The sequence below is a fragment of the Podarcis filfolensis genome, assembly GCF_964270895.1.
Source record: "Podarcis filfolensis genome assembly, chromosome: 11".
NCBI classification, from domain to species: Eukaryota; Metazoa; Chordata; class Lepidosauria; order Squamata; family Lacertidae; genus Podarcis; species Podarcis filfolensis.
In genome coordinates this window covers 58612079-58637354 of record NC_139613.1, presented here as the reverse complement: position 1 = coordinate 58637354, position 25276 = coordinate 58612079, and the positions used below count along the sequence as shown (strand labels likewise).

At 49.6% G+C, this 25276-nt stretch overlaps 1 protein-coding gene across 7 annotated transcripts in view; it reads left to right on the top strand.

Annotated features, from left to right (window-relative positions):
- Positions 1-25276, top strand: part of LOC310744850 (glutamate receptor ionotropic, NMDA 1-like) — a 29036-nt gene that overhangs the window by 1684 nt on the left and 2076 nt on the right. For 2 of the 7 annotated variants that reach the window (XR_014539772.1, XM_083576629.1), the window contains exons 2-20: positions 2011-2145; positions 2794-2970; positions 5244-5306; positions 6581-6681; positions 7433-7554; positions 7736-7910; positions 8332-8476; positions 8621-8704; positions 9326-9461; positions 9756-9883; positions 10496-10660; positions 11066-11184; positions 11837-11949; positions 12378-12526; positions 12734-12891; positions 13737-13898; positions 14503-14612; positions 16583-16728; positions 20249-20359. Coding sequence is in view for 5 of the 7 variants with exons in the window: in XM_083576629.1 (XP_083432755.1) it covers positions 2011-2145; positions 2794-2970; positions 5244-5306; positions 6581-6681; positions 7433-7554; positions 7736-7910; positions 8332-8476; positions 8621-8704; positions 9326-9461; positions 9756-9883; positions 10496-10660; positions 11066-11184; positions 11837-11949; positions 12378-12526; positions 12734-12891; positions 13737-13898; positions 14503-14612; positions 16583-16728; positions 20249-20359 (2499 nt within the window). In the remaining 2 variants the exon portion in view is untranslated. Of the gene's footprint in view, positions 1-2010; positions 2146-2793; positions 2971-5243; positions 5307-6580; positions 6682-7432; positions 7555-7735; positions 7911-8331; positions 8477-8620; positions 8705-9325; positions 9462-9755; positions 9884-10495; positions 10661-11065; positions 11185-11836; positions 11950-12377; positions 12527-12733; positions 12892-13736; positions 13899-14502; positions 14613-16582; positions 16729-17413; positions 17450-20248; positions 20360-24338; positions 25261-25276 lie in introns of those variants that run through there. The other 5 variants (XR_014539773.1, XM_083576630.1, XM_083576628.1 and 2 more) reach the window with 4 other exon arrangements.

Sequence of the window (25276 nt, the reverse complement as noted above, 5' to 3'; positions counted from 1 at the left end):
AACCCCGCTCTTTCTTTCTTTCTTTCTTTCTTTCTTTCTTTCTTTCTCTCCCCCTCTCTTTATTTTTTCTCCTTCTCTGCCACCTCCCTCCCTCTCTCTATTTCTTTCTCTCCCCCCTTTCCCTCTTTATTTCTCTCCTTACCTCTCTCCCCTCCCTCTCCCTCTTTTTCTATCCCTCCCTCCCTTTCTTTCTTTTCCCCTTTTCTCTCTCTTTCTCTCTTTTGCTCTTTATTTCTCCCCCTCTCTCCCCTCTCTATTTCTCTACTTTTTTCTCTTCCTCCCTTACTTCCCTCTCTTTCTCTCTTTATTTTTTCTCCTTCTCTACCTCCGCCTCCCTCCCTCTTTATTTTTCTTTCTCTCCCTCCCTTTCACTCTTTCCCCCTCTTTATTTCTCTCTCCCCTCTCTTGTTCTCTCTTTATTTTTTCTCCTTCCTCCCTCTCCCCCTCCCTCTCTCCCTCTTTCTCCCTCTTTTTCTATCCCTCTCTCCCTCCCTCTCTCTTTCTCTCTTTCTCTCTTTCTCTCTTTATTTCTCCCCTCTCTCTTTCTCTCCCTTATTTTCTCTTCCCCCTTGCTCCCCCTCTCTTTCTCTCTTTACTTTTTCTCCTCCTCTCCCTGTCTCTGCCTACCCTCTTTCTTTTTCTTTCTCTCTCTCTCTCTTTATTTCTCTCCCTACCTTCCCCCTTTCTCTCCCCTTTTCCTCCCTCTCTCCCCCTCTTTCTCTCTATATTTTTTCTTCTCCTCTCCCTCTGTCTTTTTCTTTCTCTCCCTCTCTTTCTCTCCCTCTCTTTCCCTCTTTATTTCTCTCCCCACCTCTCTCCCCTCTCTCTATCTCTCCCTCCCTCGCTCTCCCCTCTCTTTTCTCTTTTTCTCCTTCTCTCCCCCCTCCCTCCCTCTCTCCCTCTTACACACCCACATATTGGGACCTTAAAAATACCCCAACACAGCCCATTTCCCAAGGAACAAACCGGGTCCCCAAGTCATCAAATGGTGCTATTTTGGCCCCATTTACATCTCATTTGGGATCTCCTTTGAAGCCACCCAAATTGCAGACCTGATCGACATTTACAGACTTCCTTCTTCCCCCAAACGGAGCAGAAAAGGCCATTTATAGGAGAAGCCAGCAAAGGGAGGAGGAAGTTTCCATGGAAACGCCATCTCAGTTGCTTCCATAGGGTTGGCTCCTTCCATCGATTGCTCTTCGTCTCCTTCTCACCAGACCATTTAATCATAAATGGTCCCTGGAGGGGAAATGGCATTTAGGCCTTTAATGTGCAGTTAAGGAAATCATATTATCTTGCAATCTGGCTCGGCCGACTTCCCTCTCTGCCTGTCAAAGCCTGGGCATTCAAGGACGTCCATAATTTAATGGGAGAAACGTCGGAGGGGAATGGCTTCTTGTTGTTATTGTTGAGTCGTTTAGTCATGTCCCATTCTTCGTGACCCCATGGACCAGAGCACGCCAGGCCCTCCTGTCTTCCACTGCTTCCCACAATTTGGTCAATCTCATGTTGGTCGCTTCGAGAACACTGTCCCACCATCTCATCCTCTGTCTCCTTGCACCCTCCTCCTTGCGCCCTCCATCTTTCCCAACATCAGGGTCTTTTCCAGGGACTCTTCTCTTCTCAGGAGGTGGCCAAAGTCTTGAGGCCTCAGCATCAGGATCTGTCCTTCCAGTGAGCACTCAGGGCTGATTTCCTTCAGAATAGTTCTGTTGGATCTTCTTGCAGTCCATGGGACTCTCAAGAGACTCCTCCAGCACCAGAATTCAAAAGCATCCATTCTTCGGCGATCAGCCTTCTTGATGGTCCAGTTCTCACTTCCATACATCACTAGTGGGAAAACCATAGCTTGAAGTATATGGATCTTTGTCGCCAAGGTGATAGGACATCCATAATTCCATGGGAGAAATGTCGGAAGGGATAGTAGGATGTCCATATTTTCATGGGAGAAACGTTGGAGGGGAATGTTAGGATTTCCGTAATTCCATGGGGAAAATGTCTCTCCCACAGGTCTACGCCATCTTGGTGAGTCACCCGCCGGCTCCCAACGACCACCTCACACCGACGCCAGTGTCATACACTGCTGGCTTCTACCGGATCCCGGTCATTGGCTTGACTACGCGCATGTCCATCTACTCGGACAAGGTAAGCCCACAGCTCCCGCTGGTCGGGATCTGCCATTCTCCTGGACATCTGGCGGGAGAAGGCCTTGATACAGCCATTCATTCTTCTCAGTAGTCAATGTCCATCCGTCCGTCTGGAGATCTTTCCCATTGGCTTCCTAAAGAGGTCCTTCCACTGCGCAGGAGGGCTGTTTTCCACAATGGTTCCCAGGTCCCCTTCCAAGGTAGCCCCATGGTGAAAGCAGGGCAGTAGACCAAGCACATGGCCAGGTCTTAGATGGAGCTGGTATTAGAGATGTTCTTCCATCCCAGGGGAGGGATGTTCCTCAATCTCATCTTCAAGTTACCTTCCCATGGAGACAGCAGGAGATGAGCAGAGGATGGACCTCTCTGGAGAAGCAGGTGGGGTCTCAAGATGGTAGACCTCAAGAGGCTCTTTCCATCCCATAGGAGGGACATTGCCCAAACTCCTTTCTAGGTCCCCTTCCAAGGTAGCCCCATGGAGAACGCTTTAGCTGAGCAGAGCATGGACCTCTCTGCAGAGGCAGGTGGGGTCTCAAGATGGAACTTCTCCAGAGGCTCCTTCCACCGCATTGGAGGGACGGCGCTTCAACCCAGACGCCCCCGGTTGGTCCGCAGAGATGCTCCCTCTGGCTCCTTCTCTCCCCAGAGTATCCATCTTTCGTTCCTCCGCACGGTCCCTCCTTACTCTCACCAGTCCAATGTCTGGTTTGAGATGATGCGCTTCTACAAATGGAACCACATCATCCTCATCGTCAGCGATGACCACGAGGGCCGGGCGGCTCAGAAGAAGCTGGAGACACTCCTGGAGGAGAAAGAGTCCAAGGTCAGTAGCTTCCCGCCACCCACGCTCTTCTCGAAAGTCTCGCGCTTTGTCGTCCGTGTGTAGATTGACATCTGTAAATACACCTTCTCTCTCTTCTTCCCATTGTTAAACATGACCCACATTGTGCTCTTAGGCGCTGGCCATCTAAGTCCCTGACCAAAGTTTGTTACTCTTTATTCATTTCACTTGCTTTGCCATGGTCGAAAAAAACCGAAATCTCCGACAACATTAAAAAAAAATGAAATCCGAAATCCGAAAGAGGCAAAAACGGGGAGACGAGGGGGGAGACGTAACCTGGAGCTGGGCCAAAAACCCATTTCCTTATTGGAAGAGAGTGTCTAGGAGAGTAGGCTTGGATCATGGACTTGGGAAGGAGCTGAAAGGGTTGTGTGATCCAACCAAGGCAGGAATCTCAACATAGAATCATAGAGTTGGAAAAGACCTGGAAGGGTTGTCTTGTCCAAGCAAGGCAGGAATCTCAACATAGAATCATAGAGTTGGAAGAGACCTGGAAGGGTTGTCTGGTCCAAACAATGCAGGCAACTCAACATAGAATCATGGAATGGTTGTCTGGTTCAACCAAGGCAGGAACCTCAAGATGGAATCATAGAGTTGGGAAGGAGCCCCAAGAGAGACTTGTGAGGCAGGGATAGGCAGCTCCCTTTACCTGCTTCCTTCCTCTTTTCCAAAGAAGCTCATGGTCAATGCAACAATCTGATCAGTCATAATGGTCATAATTTTGTCATCTATACCCCCACCCATCAGACTGGGTTGCCCCAGACGCTCCAACATCTAGAAGAACACCATAAAAGGTCCAATCGTCCACAACTCCCCCCAATCCGAGCTTCTTCTGAAGATCCGATTCCTTCTCTCCCGGGTTGGGGGCCCGCGTGGCTCCATCCTCTCCGACATTTCTACGGCGGAAATGGCGGAGCGGGGCTTTGAAGCTGAGCCTCCTTGGTGTGTGGTGTGAGCGGTGGCTCCACGTCAGCCAAGCCAACATATATGGGTAGCCTTCCTAGATCAGACCAAAGGCAGGACATCCGGTCCATGATCCTCTTCTCAGTGACCGCCGAGAATCCTGCAAGGAGGAAGGAGCTGAGGGTGGCGGCCTTGCCCCCGCTTTTCACTCCAAGCGGCCAGCATTCAGAGGTCTACCAACATTTGGGAAGAGGGACAACTCACCATCCCCTCCAACATTTCTCCCATGAAAATGTCCAGCTGCCCTCAGAAACTCGCAAGGTACCTACACCGATTTAAAGGAGAGGAAGAACTTGCATGAAGCTCCAAGGAAACTTCCTGGGAAACCCCCATAGGAGATCTTGTAGGAAACGTCTTAGGAAATTTTGTAGGAAATTTAATAGGAAAACCCCACAGGAAACCTGGTCAGGAACCCCCATCAGAAACTTTTTAAGAAGCCCCTCTAGTAACCCCCAGAGGAATCCTTCTAGGAAACTTTTTAGTAACTTTATAGGAAACCTTGCGGGAAGGTTTGTAGGAAATTTAATAGGAAACCTTGAAGGAAACTTAATAGGAAACTTTGTAGGAAAAAATGCAGGAAATTCAACAGGAAACTTTCAAGGAAACTTAATAGGAACCCTTGTAGGAAACTTTGTAGGAAACTTAATAGGAAACATTGTAGGAAACTTTGTAGGAAACTTAATAGGAAACATTGTAGGAAACTTAATAGGAAACATTGTAGGAAATTTAATAGGAAACCTTGTAGGAAACTTTGTAGGAAACTTAATAGGAAACATTGTAGGAAATTTAATAGGAAACCTTGTTGGAAAGTTTGTAGGAAACTTAATAGGAAACCTTCTAGGGAACTGTGCAGGAAATTGAATAGGAAACCTTGTAGGAAACTTAATAGGAAACCTTGTAGGAAATATTGCAGGAAAACCTGTAGGTAACTTAATAGGAAACTTTGAAGGAAAATTTGCAGAAAATTTAACAGGAAACTTTGCAGGAAACCTTGTTGGAAACTTAATAGGAAACCTTGTTGAAAAGTTTGTAGGAAAGTTTGTAGGAAACTTTGCAGGAAAATTTGTAGGAAATTTAACAGGAAACTTTGTAGTAACTTAATAGGAAACCTTGTAGGAAACTGAATAGGGAAGCTTGTAGGGGGTTTTCCCTGCTCCTCTGTTACGGCCCCCCCACCCCGGATCAGGAGGAGTTGGATATGGGATTTGCTTTGAGTGCCCGTCTTTCTTCTTTCAACTGTTTATAATCTTCTTCTGTGTCTGCATATTTTCTCTGTGCACATTATCCATCAGAGTAAAAAAAGGAGCTTTGACAGCCTCGAACCGCTATCCTTTGACATCAAGCGAGGACCCAAGGTATATTTGCATGGAAATGCACGCCGCCCACCAACCTAACGAGCAAAAAAATTAAAATAAAAAATTCATAAAATTCATCAATCAGGCCACCTAGGCCCAAGGGCACCCCACAAAAAATCAGAATAAATTTTAGAGAGATATATACATATATATTATTTTTTTAAGGGAAAAAAAATAAAAATATCTCTGGAGCCAGCAAGCAGACTCCATTGGGGGTTTTTTTGTGTCGCACGTTCTTTTCCGTTGAGATATGCTTGGTTTGAGCTTGAGTTTGAGGAGCAATCCTATCCTGGACGTCTTTCTTCGGAAGACCATGCATGTGGAGCCAGAGCGAATTAGCAAGTTTATTCCCCCCCCCTCTTGTTTCCTCCTGGACCATCTGATTCCCCCTTCCTGCTCTCCTCTTCCTGCTCTGCCCCTTCCTGTCCCAACAGGAAATGCGAGATGCTCACTTCGATTCCCTTGCAAGGCGGACCCCTTGCGTGTTTTTCCCCTCCCCCTTTCTCACCTTTTCCTGTTGTTGTTTTTTTATTTTTGTTTTTTTTTGGTCTTTTGGAAAAGCAACAGGCTTTTGAGCAGTCAACTACATTGCGAAACCAGCCAGCCAACCAATATATGGATATGTGCAGTGGCCGCCCGAGGGGCTCCCTCACCGTCGCAAAAACGGTGACAGCGGAGTGAAAAAGGCAGCTCGGCAATTCACGATACAGTGGGGTTTCTGCAGAATTTACAAAAAAAAAAGGGTTTGCAAATTTTGGAAAAATTAATTGCAAATTTTGCAAGATTTTTTTTTTTTTTTTGCAAATTATGCAAAACATTTTTTTGAAAATTTTGCAAACAAACAAATAGCAAGAAATCAATTTGCCACGGTGGGTGGAATCACTTTGGCGGCCGCTGTGTATCTCTATATATGCCTTTTTTCCTCTTTCCTGTACCAATGCACGACCTTCTTTTGGGGCTGGAGCGACTTCTGTTTGCATGCCCAGTGCAACAACAAAGAAAAATGATTCTTTTTTTAAAGTAGAAATAAAATAAAATATTAGATTTTTTTTTAAGGGGGTGGGGAGGAAATGAACCCCACCAGGAGAAAAGAAGAAAAAAAGAACGGGGGAGGAGAAAAAAAAAACCAAGGAAAAGAAATGTGGAACAACTGAGTCCTTTCCAGGTAGACCTTGGAAAGAGAGAAGGAAGTATCTTTCTGAGCAAAGCATGGCTCTGGCATGGGGGATCGGGGCCCAGCCGACTGACCCCATTTGCTCGCGCCAACCTTGCAGGCCGAGAAGGTCCTTCAGTTTGAGCCGGGCACCAAGAATGTGACGTCTCTCCTCCTGGAAGCCAAGGAACTGGAGGCCAGGGTGATCATCTTGTCTGCCAGGTGAGGGCCGGCCGGTGGGGCGGGGTTGGGGTCAGGTGAGTGGAGGTGACCCCCATTTTTCCCTCCTTCAAACTCCTCCGATGTTTCTCCCACAAAATTATGGACGTCCTACCATTCCCTCTGAGGTTTGTCCCATGAAAATAGGGACTTCCAATTCCATCCCTTCCAGAATTTATCCCATGGAAATAGGGACGTCCTACCACCCCCTCCGACCTTTCCCCCACGAAATTACGTACGTTCTACCATCCCCTCCGACGTTTCTCCCAAGAGAATAGGGACCTCCTATTCCATCCCTTCCAGAATTCATCCCATGAAAATAGGGATGTCCTACTAGCCCCTCCGATGTTTCTCCCATGAAAATATGGACTTCCACCATCGCCTCTGACATTTATCCCATGAAAACAGGGACATCATATTTCATCCCTGCCAGAATTCATCCCACGAAAATAGGGACGTCCTAGCATCCCCTCCGACGATTTCCCCATGAAAATAGGGGTGTCCTATTCCATCCCTTCCAGAATTCATCCCATGAATATATGGGCTTCTACCATCCCCTCTGCTGTTTCTACCATGGAATTATGGATGCCCATCACCCACTCTGACATTTATCCCATTAAAATGCTGACGTCCTACCATCCCCTCTGACGTTTCTCCCATGGAAATAGGGACCTCCTATTCCATCTCCTCTGCCGTTTCTCCCACCGAAATACGGACGTCCTACCATCCCAACAGCCTTCTTCTCTTTCTCCAGTGAGGACGACGCCACCACCGTCTACACGGCCGCAGCCAAAGAAAACATGACAGGTCCCGGCTACGTCTGGCTGGTGGGGGAACGGGAGATCTCCGGCAATGCCCTACGCAATGCGCCAGAAGGTAACCTGGGACCCCTCCCCATGGTCCAGCTGCCCCATGGTTGATCACCCAGCGGTGCTCTCCTTCCCTTCTCTAAATCCATTCGGAGGTCTCCGCCCTGCAGTGGGTTGGCCTGGATGACCTCTGGGGTCCCGGCCAACCCAGTCGTCTGTCTCCATCCCCCACCCCACCCCCGTCCCAGGTCTCATCGGATTGCAGCTCATGAACGGCAAGAACGAGTCGGCTCACATCCGGGACGCGGTGGCCATAGTGGCCCAGGCAGTCCACGACTTGTTTGAGAAGGAGAACATCACCGACCCACCCAGGGGGTGCGTGGGGAACACCAACATCTGGAAGACCGGGCCACTTTTCAAAAGGTAAGAGCGTCCTGGGCACCTCGGACCTGGGTTCTTTATGGAGGGGGTGGTGGGGCGTCTGTAATTTCATGGGAGAAACGTCAGAGATTATTATAGGACATCCGTAATTTTGTGGTATAAACGTCAGAGGGGATAGTACGATGTCCGTATTTTCATGGGATGAATGTTGGAGATGATGGTACGATGTCCATAATTTGGTGGCATAAATGTCAGAAGGGGTGGTAGGGCGTCCATAATTTTGTGGGAGAAACATCAGAAGGGGTGGTAGGACATCCGTAATTTTGTGGTATAAACATCAGAGGGGATGGTAGAACATCTGTAATTTCATGGGAGAAATGTCAGAGGGGAGGGGAGGACGTCTGTAATTTCGTTGGAGACATTTCCATCCCTCCGCATCCCGATCAACCCGCCTTCTCCCCAGGGTACTGATGCAGACGAAGTACGCCGAGGGTGTGACGGGCCGGGTGGAGTTCAACGAGGATGGGGACCGCAAGTACGCCAACTACAGCGTCATGAACCTGCAGAACAACAAGTTGGTGCAGGTCGGCGTCTACAACGGCAGTCACGTAAGTATCCCTGGATGGGAGGGCCCTGCCTGGCCTGGGGTTCGGACTGGCTGACCTTCGGGGGTCCCATTCTGACTCTATGGTCATTTATCAGGGAAGGCTGGTAGAGGTCTGGTCCCAACCTTTCTCTCCTCACCTCCTCAGTTCCTGCCCAACGACCGCAAGATCATCTGGCCGGGAGGAGAAACCGAGACACCCCAGGGCTACGAGATGTCTACCAAGCTCAAGGTATCATCTCTGCTCCACCTCCCTCCCTCACTAATGTCAGCCTGGTGAGGAACAGTTGAAGGAGCTGGGGAAGAGGAGAGCAAGAGATATGAGAGCCACCTTCAAACATCTCAAGATGATTGAGGGTCTGGAAGCTGAGGCTTAGAAGGAACGGTCAAAGGAGATGGCTCTTTTTAGCCCAGAAAAGAGGAGGCTGAGAGGAGATGTTAGGGCCACTTTCGAAGATCTCAAGATGATTGAGGGTCTAGAAACCCAGCCTTAGGAGGAACGGTTGAAGGAGATGGAGAAGAGGAGATATGGGAGCCACCTTCAAACATCTCAAGATGTTTGAGGGTCTAGAAGCGGAGGCTTAGAGGAAAGGTTGAAGGAGATGGCTCTCTTTAGCCCAGAAAAGAGGAGGGTGAGAGGAGATGATAGGGCCATCTTCAAATATCTCAATATGTTTGAGGGTCTAGAAGCTGAGCCTTAGGAGGAACGGTTAGGAACTTCGGAGGAGATGGAGAAGAGGAGACCAAGGAGATATGGGAACCACCTTCAAACATCTCAAGATGGTTGAGGGCCTAGAAGCTTAGCCTTAGCAGAAACAGTTGAAGGAGATGGCTCTCTTTCAATCTCTTTCAGATTGTCACCATTCACCAGGAGCCGTTCGTCTACGTCAAGGAGACCCTGGCTGATGGCAAGTGCAAAGCCCTCACCAACAGCACCGGTGGCTTGGTGCAGCAAGTCCTCTGTACAGGGCCCAACGAGACCATGCCGGGTATGTCTCGAAACCAAAGCCGGGGCGTCGGGTCAGAAGCTCCCCCGCCAAGCGTCTCCATTGGGCGCTGGGCATCTCTCCTTCTTGGGAGGGTCTGCACTGCATGGTGGAGATGAGATCCTCTTAGTCTAGACCAGGCTCCTCCAGATGTGGTTGGCCTACACCTCCCATGATCCTTAGCTAGCAGGACCGGTGGTCAGGAACAATGGGGAGGTGGAGCGATTGAGAAGGTCCTCTCCGTTGGGGACCTTCTGGAATGGGCCTCAATGGTCCCCCTTTCTCCTGCCCCACCAGGCCGCCCCAGCGTGATGCTCTGCTGCTATGGCTTCTGCGTCGACCTCCTGATCAAGCTGGCCAAGACCATGAACTTCACTTACGAGGTCCACCTGGTGGGCGATGGGAAGTTTGGCACGCAGGAGCGGGTGAGCGGGCCTCGGGAAGGCCGGACAGCCACCCTCCAACTTCTCGGAAGACCTCCGAGGGTCCAGCCTCTTGGCCGGGGACGGACAGATGCCGTGCCGTTGAGAAAGGGGATCTGTGGGAAGTCGTTCCTGGAATGGTTGGCCGTCCCCATTGGCTTTCCGCCCACACTGGGGTGACCTGAGGAACCTTCAGGAGAGGCCTGGAGGGTTGTCCATTCGTGAACTTGCTTGCCATAGCTTCTTCCTGCTATCCCCTTTGACATTTGTTCCATGAAAATATGGACGTCCTACCATCCCCTCTGAGGTTCTTCCCATGAAATTGTGGACGTCCTACCATCCTTTCTGATGTTCTTCCCATGAAATTATGGACTTCCTACCATCCCCTTTGACATTCATCCCATGAAAATACGGACGTCCTACCATCATCTCCCACATTCATCCCATGAAATTATGGACGTTCTACCACCACCTCCCACATTCATCCCATGAGATTATGGATGTTCTACCATCATCTCCCACATTCATCCCACGAAAATGCCATCATCACCGACGCTCATCCCATGGAAATACGGACCTCCTTGCCCTTCTCACCCTGGCTCTGTCTCACCACAGGTGAACAACAGCAACAAGAAGGAGTGGAACGGCATGATGGGGGAGCTCTTGAGCGGTCAGGCGGACATGATCGTGGCTCCTTTGACCATCAACAACGAGCGGGCCCAGTACATCGAGTTCTCCAAGCCCTTTAAGTACCAGGGACTCACCATCCTGGTGAAGAAGGTGGGTAGACATGGCCAACGACCACTAGGCATCACTGTGCCCTCCAGAGGGCTTGGTCCACAGAGGTGGCCACGCTCTGCTTTGGTCAAGACGTTCCCGTTGTCCATCTCCTTCTCTTTGCAAAGTCCCGATGGAATTTCTTGTGAATATTATAATATAATATAATATAATATAATATAATATAATATAATATAATATAATATGATATGATATGATATGATATGATATGATATAATATAATCAGCATCCATTAAAAACCACCCATATATGACATCAAGGTCCATCCTTGAAAGCCATGGGGAGAAGAGGAGAACCGTTCTCCTCAACCTTTGTAAGGAACCCTAAGCAGCCTCTGCCGGGGTCTTCCCCCGGCTGCTGACGCCCACTTCCGGTTCTCCGTTGCAGGAAATCCCCCGCAGCACCTTGGACTCGTTCATGCAGCCGTTCCAGAGCACCCTGTGGCTCCTGGTGGGCCTCTCGGTCCACGTGGTGGCTGTGATGCTCTATCTCCTGGACCGTTTCAGGTAACTGCGGCCACCCCTTGGTCTTCCTGGTCTTCTCCACCACCTCCTCCTCCTCCTCCTCCCTCTACCCCTTGGTCTTCCTGGTCTTCTCCACCACCTCCTCCTCCTCCTCCTCCCTCTACCCCTTGGTCTTCCTGGTCTCCTCCTCCTCCTTCCTCCTCCTTTCTGCTTCCTTCTCCTCCTCCCACTCCTCCCCCTCCTCCTCCTCCCTCCTCCTCCCTCTACCCCTCCTTCTACCCCTTGGTCTTCCTGGTCTCCTCCTCCTCCCTCCTCCTCCTTCCTCCTTCATTCTCCTCCCTCTACTCCCCCTCCCCTCCTCCCTTCTCTTTTCTTCCTCTTCCTCTTCCCCCTCCCCCTCCTCCTCATCCCTCTAACCCTTCCTCTACCCCTTGGTCTTCCTGGTCTCCTCCTCCTCCTCCTTCCTTCTCCTTCTCCTCTTTCCTCTGCCCCTTGGCCTTCCTGGTCTCCTCCTCCTCCCTCTAGCTCATGGTCCTCCTGGCCTCCTCCCCCCCTCTACCCCTCTTTCCTCTACCCCTTGGACTTCTGGAGTTCCTCGCACCCGTGAGGTCCAGAAGCTTCTTTCCACGGGGCATCTTCTAAGACCTGCTACTTGATGGACGGCTGACCGCTGGCCCCGCTTGCTCTCTTGCAGCCCCTTCGGCCGCTTCAAAGTCAACAGCGAGGAAGAGGAAGAGGATGCCCTGACCCTGTCATCTGCCATGTGGTTCTCCTGGGGAGTCTTGCTCAACTCTGGCATCGGAGAAGGTGAGTCTCTCCAGTGGGAATGATCTGGATGGGTCCGTCCGTAAGAGGCTGCAAAGCAAAGGCTGGTGCCACCGACCCCATCTCATCTTCTCCGATATTTCTCCCATGAAAATAGGGAGGTCCCACCATCCCCTTTGACATGGATGAAAATAGGGAGGTCCTACCATCCCCTTTGACATTGATATGGAGGTCCTACCATCTCGTTTGACATTGATGAAAATATGGACGTCCTACCATCTTCTCCGACTTCCGTCATTTCTCCCATGAGAATAGGGATGTCCAACTCAACTTCTTCCCCTCTGGGTTCTTCCCTCATTAGATGTTCTTCCCGAGGGGCGGCACTAGAGAGCTTGGGTGAGGTCTATCTCCCCAGGGTTTCGGTCCTTCAGATGCTTGAGGACCATCCCGAGCTGCCCTATCTCTTCCAGGCGCTCCCCGGAGCTTCTCCGCACGGATCCTGGGGATGGTGTGGGCTGGGTTTGCCATGATCATCGTGGCCTCTTACACTGCCAACCTGGCGGCCTTCCTGGTGTTGGACAGACCCGAGGAACGGATCACGGGCATCAATGATCCCAGGGTAAGCATGGAAGGAGAACACCAAGCCTCTGACATGTCTCCTATGAAAATATGGACGTCCTACCATCTTCTCTAACATTTATCCCATGAGAATAGGGACGTCCTACCATCGCCTCTAGCATTTCTCGCACGAAATTATGGACGTCCTACCACCCCTTCTGACATTTCTCCCACCAAAATATGAACGTCCTACCTTCCCCTCTCCCAGCTGCGCAACCCGTCCGACAAATTCATCTACGCCACGGTCAAGCAGAGCTCGGTGGACATCTACTTCCGCCGGCAGGTGGAGCTCAGCACCATGTACCGCCACATGGAGAAGCACAACTACGAAAGTGCCGCCGAAGCCATCCAGGCCGTCCGGGACAAGTGAGTCGGACTCCTTTGACTTTTCTGGGCGGGTGGGCTGGGAGGACATGGGGGACCAATGGAGAAAGAGGCGTTGGATTATGGAATTCCATTTTTATTTTTATTTTTCATCCAGGTAATTTCCACGTATTTTGACCAATTAACAACCCACTGATTTGAAGCCAATGCAAAGGCGAAGATTTTTTGTGGGAATTTGGCTTAGATTTCTAATAAATTGTTTGGCTGGGATTTCTAATAAATTTTGCTGGGATTTCTAAGAAATTCTGCTGGGATTTCTAAGAAATTTTGTTGGGATTTCTAAGAAATGGTTTGGCTGAGATTTCTAAGAAATTCTGCTGGGATTTCCAAGAAATGTGGCTGGGATTTCTAAGAAATTGTTTGTCTGGGATATCTCAGAAATGTTTGCTGGGTTTCTAAGAAATTTTCCTGGGATTTCTAAACAAAATGTTTTGCGGGGATTTCTAATAAATTGTTTTGCAGAAATATATGACATTTTGCTGGAATTTCTAAGAAATTGTTTGACAGGAATTTCTAAGGAGTGGTTTGGTAGGATTTTTAAGAAATGGTTTGGCAGGGATTCCTAAGGAAAGGTTTGGTGGGATTTCTCAGAAATGGTTTGCGGGAATTTCTTAGAAATGGTTTGGCGGGTATTTTTCAGGAAAGGTTTGGCAGGAATTTCTCAGGAACGAATTTGCCGGGATTTCTGATCCTTTCCTTTCGGGACCGCTTCATCCTGCGAAAATCCTCCATCGGAAGAGGGGGAGGGAAGGCTTCTAGAATTTGCTGGGAGCGTTGAAGTCGACCCCCTTTTCCTGGTTACTGTTCCCACTTGTGTCTCCACCCAGCAAGCTCCACGCCTTCATCTGGGACTCGGCTGTCCTGGAGTTCGAAGCCTCCCAGAAGTGCGACCTGGTGACCACTGGAGAACTCTTCTTCCGGTCTGGATTCGGAATCGGAATGAGGAAGGACAGTCCCTGGAAGCAGAATGTCTCACTGGCCATCCTCAAGTCCGTACCCTCTCCCCCGCCCATGGGAATGATCCGGGGAAGGGGGTGGGGTTGGAGAACGCAGGACCCTCTGAGCATCCTGGATCAATCCCGGAACTTGCCTTTCCCACTCTGGAGGAGAAACACGAGAGGACCTCTTTTCACGGGAGAAAGGTCCAGGCATCCGCTCCGGGGGAAATTGGGAAAATAGAATATCCGGGGTTCGAACTGGAAAGCTGCCAGCCACTCCAAAGTTCCTCCCCCAAAAATTGGGGTGTTCCAGGATCAAACCAGAACCCCGCCGGCCCTTCCGATGTTCCTCGCCCCCAAAACATCAGGATGTTCCGGGATTGAACCCAGAAAGAGGGAGTCCGGTTGGGCCTGACCTCCTCTGGGTCTGTCAGAGATGGCCGAGGAGCCTTCTTGGTCCAAGTTGGTCTCCTGGAGGACAGGAAGTGGTCCAGGGAACAGGAAGTGGGCTTTCCCGGGACTCCCTTGGGTCCCCGTAAGAGATTTGAGAGTCATGGGGCGGGGCTTCACCTGGCCTCCCGCCCCACCCTCCCGATTCATATTTTATTCAAGATGGCGGTACCCCCCACTTCAGCTCTCTCCTCCCGTCCCACAGCCTCCACGAAAATGGCTTCATGGAAGAGCTGGACAAGACGTGGGTGAGGTACCAAGAGTGCGACTCAAGGAGCAACGCCCCAGCCACCCTCACCTTTGAGAACATGGCAGGTGGGTTCCTAGACCTCCCCATCCCCTCCGGAGCTCCCTTCCCTCAGGGATCGGAGAAGAAGGGGCACGAGGGACACAGTCCAACCCAAGGCAAGGCACAAAATGTCCAGTGCTTAGCCGGGTTAAGAATAAGAGTATTGAGATGATGGTTATGGTGATGGTGATCATGGTGATGGTGATCATGGTGATGATGATGATGAGCGCCAAACTTAGATTCACAAAATGTTTAGGCCCATATGTAGCCCGGCTCTTAAGAATCAGAATATTGAGATGGTGGTGGTGATGGATGATGGTGATGGGTGCTTAGCCAGGCTCTTAAGAATACAGTGGTACCTCGGGTTAAGTACTTAATTCATTCCGGAGGTCCGTTCTTAACCTGAAACTCTTCTTAACTTGAAGCACCCCTTTAGCTATGGGGCCTCCTGCTGCTGCCGCACCGCCGGAGCACAATTTCTGTTTTCATCCTGTAGCAAAGTTCTTAACCCAAGGTAGTATTTCTGGCTTAGCAGAGTCTGTAACCTGAAGCGTATGTACCGCATTTTTCGCTCCATAGGGCGCACCTGACCATAGGGTGCACCTAGTTTTTAGAGGAGGAAAATACGGAAAAAAATATTCTGAATCAAATGTTGCACTAAACTATTTAAAGCAGCAAAGCAGGTGGCTCCTGTCCGCTTTGCTGCTTTAAATCGAGCCTCAGAGGAGGGTAGGAAGGGGAACCATGGCTTATCTAAGTCCAGTTAATAATGCTGAGTCTGACTTATGGCCATCGAGATTAGCCTGGCCGTCTCAGTGGAAATCTGGGGTGGACTTTCAGTGGTCAAAGTGTGGTTGTGTCTTCCTGCCCAGCATCTATTTCCTGCTGTCTTTCCCCCCCTGCACCCCCGCACCCTGCTTCGAGGGAAGGAAGCGGAGCCATGGATCCTCTGCTCGCAACTGCAGTGGATTCCCTCCACTTTGAAGCAGGAAAGTGGGAGAGGAGCTGCTTACACGAGTGTAAGCTGCTCCCCTCCCACTTTGCTGCTTCAAAGGGAGCCCAGGAGGAGGGAATCCGCTGCAGCCGCAAGCAGTGGAGGATCCATGGTCCCCTTCCTTCCCTCCTCCGTGATTGCTTTGAAGCAGGAAAGTGGGAGAGGAGCTGCTTACACGAGTGTAAGCTGCTCCCCTCCCACATTGCCGCTTCAAAGGGAGCCCGGGAGGAGGGAATCTGCTGCAGCTTCCCCCACCTCCCGCAGAAGCCGCGCGCTCTTTAACGGGGCTGCGCGGCTTCTCCTGGCTTTTCTGGGAGGTGGGGGGATTCCCCCACCTCGTAGAAAAGCCCGCAGGAGCCGCGCAGCCTTTAAAGAGGGCGCCGCTCTTGGGGGCTTTTCCCCGAGAAGGGAGAAGGGACTGATGCGGCCAGTCAGTCCCTTCTCCCTCCTGGGGAAAAGCCCGCAAAAGCGCACGAAGCTTGTGTGCGGCTCTTGGGGGCTTTTCCCGCCTGCCTCCCCCCTGCATTCGCTCCATAGGACGCACACACATTTTCCCTTGCTTTTTAGGAGTGAAAAAGTGCGTCCTATGGTGCGAAAAATACGGTAACTTGAAGCGTATGTAACCCGAGGTACCACTGTAAGACTATTGAGATGATAGTGGTGGTGGTGATCATGATGATGATGATGATGATGATGAGTGCCAAACTTAGATTCACATTATTATTACTGTTATTGTTACTATTGCCATTTCTAACTACTACTGCTACCACCACCATTTGTAAGTATCCCTATCGCTATCCTTCTTCTTACAATTGTCATTTGTGATTCCTATTCTTATTCCGGATCCCCATCGTTATTACTATCATGACAATTGCCGCCATGATTACGATTCTCACTCTGCTTCCTGGACGACCCTCAACTGTGGCGGCGGCGTGTGTGTGCGCGCTTCTTTCGAACCCGGCTCTCTGACCCTTCTCCCTCCCGTGTTTCGACCCCTCCCAGGTGTCTTCATGCTGGTGGCCGGTGGGATCGTGGCCGGAATCTTCCTGATCTTCATCGAAATTGCCTACAAGAGGCACAAGGACGCCCGACGGAAGCAGATGCAGTTGGCCTTTGCCGCCGTCAACGTCTGGAGGAAGAACCTACAGGTAGGAAGAGGCCATTTTTGGGGGGAGAAGAGACCTCCGGCGGGGGGCAGGTAACCCACAAAACCGCCGGAAAAAACACCAACACATGTGGGACTTCCATTTTTTAATTTCCGTTTTTTAATTTGGAGGTCCTTTTCCATTCCCATTTCTTTACCCCAACAGTCACTACGGTGCCGAAGGGCAGTAGAATTAGGGGGACGCCCTCTCCGTGGCCCCCACTTATGGAGTCACTCCTTCCAGAAGGGCGGAGGGTTGGTTTGGATGACCCCTGGGGGCCCCACTCATCCTGGGAAGGCCTTTGAGGGCCCCCTACCCTCCTAAATAGGGGGGCAAATGCCTATAATGAAATAGGGGCGTCCCATTCGATCCCCTGCAATGGGAATAGGGGCGTCCTGCCAATTGGGGTCTGTCCATCCCTGCATCCTGCAGGCTCGAATTTTGTAGGGCATCCTGAGCGCAATTGTCACTGCCATTTTTCACATGCCAACTTTCTACAGAGGAGAAACACTTCCCTGAGTTGACGGCAGGTCTGGTCCGGGGTTTGGGGGGCTGTCCGAGATATGGGGGGTCCAGGATTTTTTGGGTGGGGGCCATCGGCTGAGTATATCCACCCACCCCACCCCACGGCCGACGAGGAAAGCCGACGTTCCAGAGATCCGTTTGACAATGTAAGACTTTTCCGCAGGAGGAACCCTCCGGCCACTAGTACAATGCTAGAAGGTAGGCGAGCGGGAAGATTTCTTTCTTCAATAAATAACAATTTTAAAAAATCAATTAAAATAAAAATCAATTTTAAAAAATCAAAAAATGTACACACACACATACACACATGCATACATACATATACATATAAATACACATATACATATTATATATATAATTATATACGGTATGTGTGTGTGTATATATATATATATATATATATATGAATATGGATATAATATATAAATAATTTATATATGCCTATATATATAATATACAGTATATATATATAGTATATATATAATTTATATATGTGTATATAATATATATAAATATAATATATATATAACCATATATAATGCATATAATATATATATAATGTATATATGTATATGTATGTGTGTGTATATATATACACACACACATGGGTGTTTCTTTTCAAATTATTATTTGAAATCATGGGCAGGGTAGAATTAATAAATTGTTGTTGTTATTATTATTATTTGGTTTTGGTCACCCTTCCGCCATGGCGCAACACTGTGCCAAGCCACGCACTGATACCTCTAGATCAATATATGTGTGTGTGTGTATATATATATATATATATGGGGGGTATCTCCCTATCTATATATATTTAGATATAGATCTTCATCCATTCCATCCAATTAATTGCTTTTTTCCTATGCATGCACAGGGGAGTGGGGGCGGGGAAGAGGAACATCGGGAACGGAAGCAGGAAATGGATTCATTTCCAGTTGGCCCCCCCAACCCAGATGTGGAGGAGCCAGACCTGGTCTCTCCCCCCAAAAAAATCCCTAAATCCATAGGGAGAGTAGTCAGATATGGGGTTCCCCAAGGGGAGGATACAGAGGCTTCAGATCGGGGACCCCCTCCCCTAACCCCCCCAAATTCCACCATAGCCCAAAGGGGTGGGGTCAGAAATGGGGTTCCACTCCCAAAAATGCCCCCACCCCCCCCCCAAAACCAGGTCTGGTTGCCTCCCGCCCGACCGCTACTCTGGATTCCCTGGCCTCTCCCCCCCTCCTTGATGGCTTATGTTCCTGCTCCGCCCCCCAACCCTCAGCTCTTTGCTCCCCATTTAACTCCCCTCTTGGATTCCTGCCCGGGATCCCTCCGGAAAGCAGCCCCCAGCTTCCGGCGGCCGGTTTCGGGAGGCCTATATACCCTTTTCATTCCCCCCAATATTGGTTTTCCTTTCTTTTTTAATTCTGATTTTTTACCCCCCCCATTCCACCCCATTAACATACAATGACCTCCCTTCTCTTCTGATGCAGTCTTCTCTCTATCTCCCGGCCGTAGGACCTGCCTTGACCAAAGGCCCCGATCCTATTTATTTAGGGGTAGGTGGAAAAAGTCTCTCCCCCCCCTCTAGAAGATGGAAGGAAGGGGGTGCCAGCGACTGGCAGGGACCATCCCCGGCCCCCAATAGGGTGGGGGCCCCTCCTCTCCAAGATCCTGAGAGGAGGCCCTCAGAGATGCTGCAGGAACCCAACGATGCTCGTAGCCCTGCCCCCGCCCCGCCCCCCAACCCGTTCCAGAAAAGGGTCCACCCCACATAAAGGGTCCTCACGTATAGTTTCCGTTGGACGTACTTCCACTCTTTCTAATGTTCGCCCATGAAATTATGAACGTCCTACCATGAAATTATTGACATCCTACCACCCTTTCTGACATTCTTCCCATGAAATTATGGATGTCCTACCACCCTTTCTGACGTTCTTCCCATGAAATTATGGACATCCTACCATCCCCGCTGAGGTTCTTCCCATGAAATTATGGACGTCCTACCACCCCTTCTGACGTTCTTCCCATGAAATTATGGATGTCCTACCTTGCCCTCTGACGCTCTTCCAATGAAATTATGGACGTCCTACCACCCTTTTTGACATTCTTCCCATGAAATTATGGACGTCCTACCATCCCTGCTGAGGTTCTTCCCATGAAATTATGGATGTCCTACCTTGCCCTCTGACGTTCTTCCAATGAAATTATGTACGTCCTACCATCTCCTTTGACATTCCTCCCATGAAATTATGGACATCCTAGCAACCTTTCTGATGTTCCACGCAATTATGGACGTCCTACCATACCTTCTGACGTTCTTCCCATGAAATTATGGATGTTCTACCATCCCCTCTGACGTTTCTCCCTTGAAATTATGGACGTCCTACCACACTTTCTGACATTCCTAACATGAAATTATGGACATCCTACCATCCTCTCTGACAGTCCCACCACCAAATTATGGAAGTCCTACCATGACGTTCCTCTCTGGAAAACAGGGTCTTCCTACCACGCCCTCCCACCAAATGCTTGGAGTGTTTCCGACCCGAACCACCCCGTCCAAGACCTCCAAAATCGCCCTCTCGGCGGGAACCTGCCCCGTTTGCCCCAGGGATGGGATGGTTTGAGAGCAACTGTACATCCTCTCTGACATTTCTCCGGGAGTTGGGGGAGAGGAGTGTCTGGTTCCTCCCCCTTCCATGAAAAGAGGGACTTCCAATTCCATTCCAAGAAGGGCATCTTCTCCCACCCCGTCCCGTGTAATTCAGGTATGTCCGTGAAAAGGACAGTGGATCCGCTCAGAGTCTGGGTCGGCTCCCAGGACCGGCCCAGCCTAAGATGGCCGCTCGGAAGGTCAGCGCTCGGAGGCACCCTCCGGATCCCGGCCGCCCTGTAGGGCAGGAGGAGCACACCAGGCGAGTGAGGCCGTCCGTGAAAGCGAGGCACAGTGTAGACGTGGCTGCCGGTGGCGGCCGTCCGGAGATCTAACCGCTTATGTACATGTTCGTTTTAGGATAGACCAAGTGCTAGAGCAGAACCAGCCCCTAGAATGAAAACCACTTTTAGGTCCATCACATCCACGCTGGCCAACAGCTTCAAGAGCCGTAGGTCCTGCAGAGACACGGTAAGAAGAAGACAACCGGTTGTGCCCTCCTTCTTTCTCTCTCTCTTTCTCCTGCCATCCCATCAACCGCCCCATCTCACAGCTGCCATGGCCCCGTGTCCGTCCTCTGTCAGTCCGCCTCCACCGTCTGTCCCAAAGATCGAGGGCTCCCTCTTCTCCCTGTACATGGTTTGTTTTCCTTTCTGTTCCGACCCCCCCAAAAACCCAGATTTTTCTTTCTCCCCTTTTGATTTCCAGTCCTTCCCGTTCTGGCCCATGCCCGGAAAGTGGTCCGCCGTCTTCCCCTCGTCCGTCCCCTGCCCCACCATCTCCAGCCGTCTCCCGCCTCTGCACTTTCTGTGGGATTCAGGCAAGGGTCATGGCCTCACCTGGCACCGTGTCTCTCGTCACCTTCTTTACCTGTGCTTTCCGTCCGTGGCTTCCTTGGAAACGACGAGGCGGGGGAGGGGCCCTCCGTCGTTGGGCGGACGGCCGAGCTCCATTGCTTAGCCCGCGCCAACGTTTCTCCCGTTGAAACAGGGGCGTCTGGCCGTCCTCTCTGACATTGACCCGACAGAACTGGCAACCCAAGTCCCCCCGGGCCAGATCAGGCCATAGCTGTCAACTTTCCCTTTTTCTTGCGAGGAATCCTATTTGGAATAAGGGAATTTCCCTTTAAAAAATGGAACCATTGACAGCTATGGATCAGGCCCACCCGGGTCCTCAATCCGGGAAGCCGGATCCGTAATTCTCGGCAAAACTGATGGGACCAAGAGCGGTGGTGGCTCGGCCGCTCCAACGCCGCACCCGGTTTGCTCCAGTGGCATTTGATCGGCATGAACGGCCCCACCCTGTGCTAGGATCCGGGCGCGGTGTGGGATTGTTCGAGCCACCACCTCTCAGCCTCTTTGTCCCATCGTTGTTGCCAATAATCCTGGGTTCTGGCTTCACTACGCCTCTTCCTCCCGCCGCCGCTCGGCCTCTTCTGCCGCTGCCACCTGCCGCCCTGGTGCCCCTAGGGTAAGGTTCCCAGGTGTCCCCGTTTCCCAGGGACCGTCCCCGGATTTACAAATCCTACAAAATCCATGGAGATTGAAAAGCATCCCCAGATTCATGGGGGGAAATCTGGTCACCTTATTCTACGGGCCAGAGAGCGAGCGAACAAGCTCACTCTGCCTACTCACGAGAAGCGGCGGTGGCAGTGGCAGCAGCCCCTGGGAAGCTGGGGCTGGGGGGTGGAGAGGAGGATAATTTGACCCCCCTTGCCTCTTCTTCCAGAACCACCCCCCGGTTCCACTTCTCCAGCCCGCCACAAGGTCTGTGGTACACTAGACCAGCCGGCTGCTAGAAAAAATTGCCAACCCCTGTCCTGTTCCATACCTGCCGACATTTCTCCCATGAAAATATGGACGTCCTATTCCATATCTGCCAACGTTTCTCCCATGAAAATACAGACATTCTATTCCATACCTGCCAATATTTCTCCCATGAAAATACAGACATTCTATTCCATACCTGCCAACATTTCTTCCATGAAAATACAGACTTCCTACCATCCCCTCTGACATTTCCCCCATGAAAATATGGACGTCCTATTCCATACCTGCCAACATTTCTCCCATGAAAATAGGAATGTCCTTAGGAAAAGCGGGATCAACCCCAGATCAAACGGAAACTGCCATGGCTTCTTCAGATCTTGGGCTGTTCCTGCAAAATAGGGACCCTGGGATATCTGTTAGCATCCCTCATCCCAATCTGTTGATAGGCTGGGAATGAGGCCAAGGCGGGACAACACGAACTTCCACAATCTGCAGACTTTCTGCTGTTTTCCTATGTGCAGGCAGTTCCCCAGCCAGATGAGTGGGGTATTATTATTATTAATTTATGTTATGGCTCTTTGGCAACAATAATTGTGGGGGTGGTGTGGTGATGATTATAATAATATAATATAATATAATATAATATAATATAATATAATATAATATAATCATCATCATTATCATTACTATCACCAGGTAGGCAGCTGTGTTGGTTTGATGCAGCAGAAATAAAATTAATAATAAAATAATAATTAATAATAATAATAATAATAATAATAATAATAAAAATACTTATTATTATTATTATTATTATTATTATTATTATTAATGGAAATTAATATATTTCACAAAACTTCTCCCATGATTTCTCAAACTTATTCCAAAGGGCGTTGGGCTACAATTTCCTCTGAACATCCTCCTGTATCAATGTGAAGATCGCGGTCACTCTCTCGGATCAGACCCAAATATTCCTCACTGTTTCCACTCAGGATTTCCTCTGAAAATTCTCCTGTATCAATGCTAAGATCACTGTCATTTTCTTGGAGACCAGCCCTGAATATTCCTCACCGCTTCTCCTCCGAATTTCCTCATCAAATCCTCCCATATCAGTGCCAAGATCACCGTCACAGCCCCCCCCAAAAAACACATTAAAACACCCTTGAATTTCAAGGATGTTTAAATGAGTATTCAAGATTGTAAAACAGAAAAAAATAATTGGAAAAAAATATATTTAAAAAGACACACATAACAAAACCAGTAAAAACAATTCTAACAAAACCTAATAATAATAAATTTAATAATAATAATAATAATAATAATAATAATAATAATAATAATAATTTATTTATTTATACCCTGCCCTCCCCGGCCAGGGCCAGGGCCAGGCTCAGGGCGGCTAACACCAAATATAAATTACAATAGAACATAATAGGAAAAACCCAAGAACAGTTAATTAAAATACAGCTTAAAATGCAGCCTCATTTTAGTAGTAGCCCATAAATCAAGCCCATAAAGAGAAGAAACATCAGAACAATTATTATTATTACTATTATTTTATTTTATTTTATTATTAATTACTATTAGCAGTAGTAGTAGTAGCCTATAAAAAGGTAAAGGGACCCCTGACCATTAGGTCCAGTCGTGACCGACTCTGGGGTTGCGGCGCTCATCTCGCTTTATTGGCCGAGGGAGCTGAGGGAGCCGGCGTACAGCTTCTGGGTCATTTGGCCGGCATGACTGAGCCACCTCTGGCGAACCAGAGCAACGCATGGAAATGCTGTTTACCTTCCCACTGGAGCAGTACCTATTTATCTACTTGCACTTTGAGGTGCTTTCGAACTGCTAGGTTGGCAGGAGCAGGGACCGAGCAACGGGAGCTCACCCCGTCGCGGGGATTTGAACCGCTGACCTTCTGATCAGCCAGTCCTAGGCGCTGTGGTTTAACCCACAGCGTGACCCGCATCCCGTAGTAGTAGAAGAAGAGTTTGGATTTGATATCCCGCCTTTCACTCCCTTTAAGGAGTCTCAAAGCGGCTAACATCCTCCTTTCCCTTCTTCCCCCACAACAAACACTCTGTGAGGTGAGTGGGGCTAAGAGACTTCAGAGAAGTGTGACTGGCCCAAGGTCACCCAGCAGCTGAGTGTGGAGGAGCGGAGACGCAAACCCGGTTCCCTAGATTACAAGACTACCGCTCTTAACCACTACACCACACTGGCTATAGTAGCCTATAGTAGCCCATAAATCAAGACCATAAAGGGAGGAAACAGAATTAAAAAGCAGTTTAACAGCATGTCAATCCGTTCTCATCCCTTTTTATTTATTTTTAATCCATGTCCCAATTTTTTGTCCATTTCCCATGGCAGGTTCTTCCTTGTAGGATGTCCCAAGCCACCACTCTGTGGCATTCCGGCTCCACCTCCTTTTGCTGAATTTATTCCTCCCTCCCATCCATTCCCTCATTCCGCTGAATATTCATCCATTCCTTCCTTCCTCCCATCCATTCCCTTGTTCTGCTGAATATCCATCCCTTTATTCCTTCCTCTGAATATCCATCCATCCATTCATTCCTCCCTCCTATGTCTAATCAACATTTACAGAATTCCAGCTATTTTCAAGGAGCAGATTGCACCAAAGCACTCTGTCATAATTATTAAATCAGGATTCTGATCCACATTTGCAGGATTCCGGCTGTTTCCAGGGAGCCGATTGCAGCAAAGCAACCTGTCCAAATCATTCCACCAAATTTGATTTAATTCCCAGATATTTTCCCCATTGCACATCATCCTTTCTGGAACAGTCACCATGTGGGCAGGAAAGTTCCCTCTCCCTCTCCAAACCCTTGGCCCATTTTGAAGACCCTCTATTATGCATGTTTCTGAGTTGGCGGGCCATTGGGTTCGACCTCATCCCCCCCCTCTGGCGTCTTTCCAAAGGTCCCAGATATTGAAAGGTCCACCTGGGGCGAAAGCCAACTTCTCAGCCATCTTGAAATTCTGATATTTTCCTCTCTTTCTCTCCCCATCAAAAGGACATCTGTCACAAGATATTGGGAGGGTGGCATTCCAGAAGGGGAAAGGTCTCGGCCAGAAAAGATGGCTTCCCACCTTCGCAAACTCCCCCTGCATGACTCTCCGTTTATTCCTCCCGTTCGTAACCGCAGGGATTTATAAAAAAATGTCTCTCCCTCGGCGGTGGGCATTTGCATAGCCTCCAACATTTCTCTGATGGAAATAGGGAGGTCCTAGTCCATCCCCTCCAACATTTCTCTCATGAAAATAGGGACGTCCTATTCCACCCCTTTCAACATTTCTCCAATGAAAATAGGGACATCCCAGGAACAGCGGAACCTTCCGGGATCCCGGCGGAAACCGGGCTGGATTCTTCTATCCCGGGAGAGAGAGGGGTGCTTGGAGGGTCTGCTTCCTCAGGTGGCTTTCCCTTCTAGGCATTCCAGCATGGAGGGCGGAGGGAGGACGAGGAGGAGGAGTAACACAGCTCCGGGTTGGCCGGGTTGGCTGGGCGGAGTCCCGCTTTCCCGGGGTGGTGGTTTCGGCGGTGTCCCCGGGTTCGAAGCCAGCTTTTGATGTAATAGACCATCCCTTTGATGCGCCTGCTCCC